The sequence below is a fragment of the Morone saxatilis genome, unplaced genomic scaffold (assembly GCF_004916995.1).
Source record: "Morone saxatilis isolate NCDOM2014 unplaced genomic scaffold, NCSU_SB_2.0 Contig16, whole genome shotgun sequence".
Lineage (NCBI taxonomy): Eukaryota > Metazoa > Chordata > Actinopteri > Moronidae > Morone > Morone saxatilis.
The window spans coordinates 5,188,574-5,192,894 of record NW_023339718.1 but is presented as its reverse complement, the minus strand read 5'-3'; the positions used below and the strand labels follow the sequence as shown (position 1 = coordinate 5,192,894).

Below are 4,321 nucleotides of genomic sequence, written 5' to 3'. Positions count from 1 at the left end.
CTCCTCCCCTCCCCTCCCCTCTTCCTCCCCTCGTCCTCCCCCCTCTCTCTCTCCTCTCTGTCCATCTGTTGCTGAGCCTCCCTGCAGAACTTGAGAAGGGCTGAGGTCAGGCAATATGCCGCGTGGCAAGAGAGCGAGCACCGCCTTAAATCGAAAATAAAAAAAATAAAACTTGTTTGTGTCTCTCTCCCCCCGTTCTTCTCTCCCCCCCGTTCTTCTCTCTCCCGTTCTTCAGGTCGACGACGCCATGCTCATGTTCGACAAGACCACCAACAGACACAGAGGTGAGACGAACTTCCCTCCCCCCTTTTTACATCTCGATCCTCTTCCTCCATCTCCCTCTTTCCACGCCGTCTATTGATCCCCCTCCTCCTCCCCTCCTCCGCGGGCCTCCTTCCTGTGGGCTGAGCTGGAGGAGACGAACGGGGCTAGTCTAATTAGCCAGTCCGTTAATCTGGATCAGGATAAAGCCTCCTTAAGCACCTCCTCCCCACCCTGGGACTGATCGATTATGACAGCCTACCAGCTTTGCCCGGGCCTTCTGGCCGAGAAGGGAGGGAAGAAAGGGATGAGTGCAGAATAGCAGCATTGAAAGAAAGGGGGGAGGAAGGTGGTTGCCGTTGGGGGGGGACGTGTTAAGCAGCTATTACAGCGCCGATTACTGGAGACTATTAGCTGCACAGAAAGGCCCTACTGTCTGAACCCGCCGTGCTTAAACCCGCCTTGTCCTCGCGCAGGGTTCGGCTTCGTGACGTTTGAGAACGAGGACGTGGTGGAGAAAGTGTGCGAGATCCACTTCCACGAGATCAACAACAAAATGGTGAGAAAATAAACGTCCTCGAACGCCACGGCGCCGGTTTAATGAACAGGAAGTGAAACTGATTTTTGTTTTCGTGTTGAACAGGTGGAGTGTAAGAAGGCTCAGCCCAAGGAGGTGATGTCCCCCACGGGCTCAGCCAGGGGGCGCTCTCGTGTGATGCCCTATGGGATGGACGCCTTCATGCTGGGCATTGGTATGCTGGGTAAGGTAGTATTGATCAGGACAGGAAGGATGTGGCTGCACGCGTGAACCCGATGAGGCCGCAGCTGCCTTAAAGGTCACGTGGTGCCTCGTGGCGGGCGGCGGCGGGGGAGAAAGCTGACCACTTTAACTGAGCTCAGCTCGATAAACATTTTATATTCAGTGTTTAAACCTGCAAGTAAACATTTAAATCACTAATTAGCCTGATTACAGGAAGTCCTGTCGTCTAAACACCTAAAATCTTTAACTTTGTCACATTAAAATACACAACTACACTACAGACAACATTTAACACAAACTATTTACATCATAACTAAATAAATAAGGAAGAACCATGAATGAATTATGGTCTTTTTAGCAGCAGTCAAACCTAAGGTGTCGTCATTAACGTCCAGGTGAAATTAAAAATGTCCGTTTAACCCTTTAAGATCAAATCCTCACTTATATTGTTCCCATATTTAACAATTTATGCCAAAAACATTCACAAAAACTAAACTTATTTGTGTTTTTGTATCAAAATCCAATTATTGGATATATTTTATGGAGAGAATATTATAATATAGCGTCTGTACAGTGTGACAAAAAAATACATAATACATAAACTTACAGTGGATGAGCTGATGTGGTTTAATGAGATAAATACAAATATTGTCCTAAATTAAATCATTAAAACCTATAATTTGAAAATGAATTTACAGGTCTTAAACATTTATTGGGTTGATTAACTTAATGTTACTCGTATAAAGTTGCATGTTTGAGTCCTCTCACACTTTCTTTTAGGTTTGTTTCAGGGAACAATATCATATTTAATATATAAATATTCTAATTAATCATCACATCAGTTTTCCTTCATATACTTCCAACTTTTTTTTGCCTATTTGGACATAAAATAGGTCTTAAATTGGGTTCATAAAGGTCTTAAAAAGTCCTGCAGAACCTCTGATTATAGTTTTACTTATAACCACAATGATTAATATGTTATAAAAGGTTTAATGTCACATTTAAATGAATTTATTTTTGTACTTCCAGTAAGTTTTTGGACGGATTAATAACAGAAAGGTCCAAACAGAAACCCATAATGCACCACTCTAAACCCCAAACCTCCGCTTTATAACCCCTTATAGACCTTTTTCACAGCAGCTGTGTTGGACATTAAATAGTTGGGTAAACACCGGTGTTACAATGATTCAGTTACATCGGTTCCACCTGTGTTTACCCAACTATTTAATGTCCAAATCAGCTGCTGTGAAAAACGCTCATTATTAGACGTTTTTCGGTCTCAAGCCTAAGATAACCACCCGATGACATCACTATGACGTCATCCGGGGTTATTTTTAAAAACACGTCTGTAAAGTTTTCTACAGTTTTCGTGGGTGAAATGAGCGTAAGGGCCCTTTAAGGTTCCTGATCCTCTCGCTGTAGAGTCGAACTCGTTAACTGGTTTTAATTGAGCTCGCCAGTCGTCAGCCACGCCGATGCTGCCACCTGCTGTTCAGACTGAGAACTGCAGCTGTAGATCAGAGCAGAGGATCCTCGACCTTTTTCTATCAGTACGACTGTATTTAATGTATATTTCATATTATATTCAGTAATAATAATAACTATAACAGCAGAGAACAACAAACTGCAGGAAGTTTGTGTAAAAGCAGAGATTTTGATGAACTGATGAACAGATTATTTACTCTGAATATTGATCAGAGACGAGTTTTACTGATATTTTTTAGCAACTTTTAAATAATTCTCTGTCTGTATTATGTATTATCTTTATTTTTAACACTCATACAGACATAATAAGCTTCTTTTTTGACAGTGTTTTTCTCATTGTTCTATCAGCTCTTTGGTTCTTTTAACTTAAATAATAATATAACAAATAAAAATAAGAGTTTCATTTAGTTTAACTACGCCTTTAAAAACTTTATCTCAGCATAATTTCTGTGAAGAAAACTAAATTAAAATGTTTTGTTTAAGATTTAGATTATTATTTAACTGGGTGAAGAGCTGAACATTAGAAAACAACCAAAGAGCTGATAGAACAATGATAAGAAAACACTGAATCTGTCAAAAAAGAAGAATATTAAGTCTGTTTGATTGTTAAAAATCATAAAAATACAGAATACAGACAGAGAATTTTATAAAAATATCAGTAAAACTCATCTCTGATCAATATTCACAGGAAATAATCTATTCAGAATTAATCCAATCCATTAATCTCTGGTTTCACACAAACTTCCTGCTGTTATTGTTATTATTGAGTATAATATGAAATAAACATTAAATACAGTCAGTGTATTCACTGATAGAGAAGGAGTTCCTTAAGGAAAGTTTGGGAATATCTACATTAGAGTTGTAGTTGTACTATTATTATAATCTGCATGCTGATCTGGGGTCAGTATAAAGATTAAATCTAAACAAACTGCTGAGAGTGAAACAGAAGCTGCTCCAGATTCAGACCACAGGTGTCGAGTTTCAGTCAGTACCCAGACTGCACAGATAGGGGGCAGCACAGCCACACACCTGTTCCTGTGTTTGACTCTGGATGTGTCTGTCAGTGTGTGTGTGTGTGTGTGTGTGTGTGTGTGTGTGTCTGTCTGTGTGTGTGTGTCTGTGTGTGTGTGTGTCTGTCTGTGTGTGTGTGTGTGTGTAGTTCTGTTTTGGTGATGTGTGTGTCTAGTCAGTGTGTATATGTGTGTGTGTATGTGTGTTTGCAGGAATGTTGACGCAAGTCTTTGTGTTCTGAGGTATATTCCGGGCCTTCCAGGACGGCCACTAACAACCAGCCGGAGCATTACGCCTGGGATTCACTCCTGGATACACCTACCATGTTTCCCTGTCAAATCACACACCACTTCCTGCTCCCTGACACACACACGCACACTAGACAGTACACCACACACCACACACACATACACACACACATCACACACACAGCACCACCAGCAGGTGTAGTTCACTACGGTGTTTGTTAGATGAAACGCTGACAGTCGACACGTAACAATCATCCTGGTTGTCACTGTAGCTTTAAATCATCTCAGAGTGAGTGGTGTGGGAAGTCTTTCCAGTGTTTGATGACGAACTTTAAACTAATTATATAATGTTAATATATTAATAACGTAATAATTTATTATAAGCTACCCAGGAATACTTCTGTTGTTGTGTGTTCCAGCGCTGCTTGTCCGCACTCCCCTCTTCCACCTCTTGTCCGGTCATTGGAGGCCTGTAACCGGGTGGCTCCCGCCGTTTTAAAGCTTCGAGTGAATATTTGGGTATCGGATGAAAAACTCGATCAACACACCACCGTAC

The 4,321-nt window shown here is 41.1% G+C and overlaps 1 protein-coding gene across 1 annotated transcript; it reads left to right on the top strand.

The window, feature by feature from the left end:
• Nucleotides 1–199: 199 nt before the first annotated feature.
• Nucleotides 200–2,362, top strand: msi1b (musashi RNA binding protein 1b). The gene is made up of 3 exons (XM_035659268.1): nucleotides 200–284; nucleotides 738–820; nucleotides 905–2,362. Exons 1-3 carry the CDS (start codon nucleotides 248–250, stop codon nucleotides 1,067–1,069), a joined length of 285 nt encoding a protein of 94 aa, XP_035515161.1. The 5' UTR covers nucleotides 200–247; the 3' UTR covers nucleotides 1,070–2,362.
• Nucleotides 2,363–4,321: the final 1,959 nt, after the last annotated feature.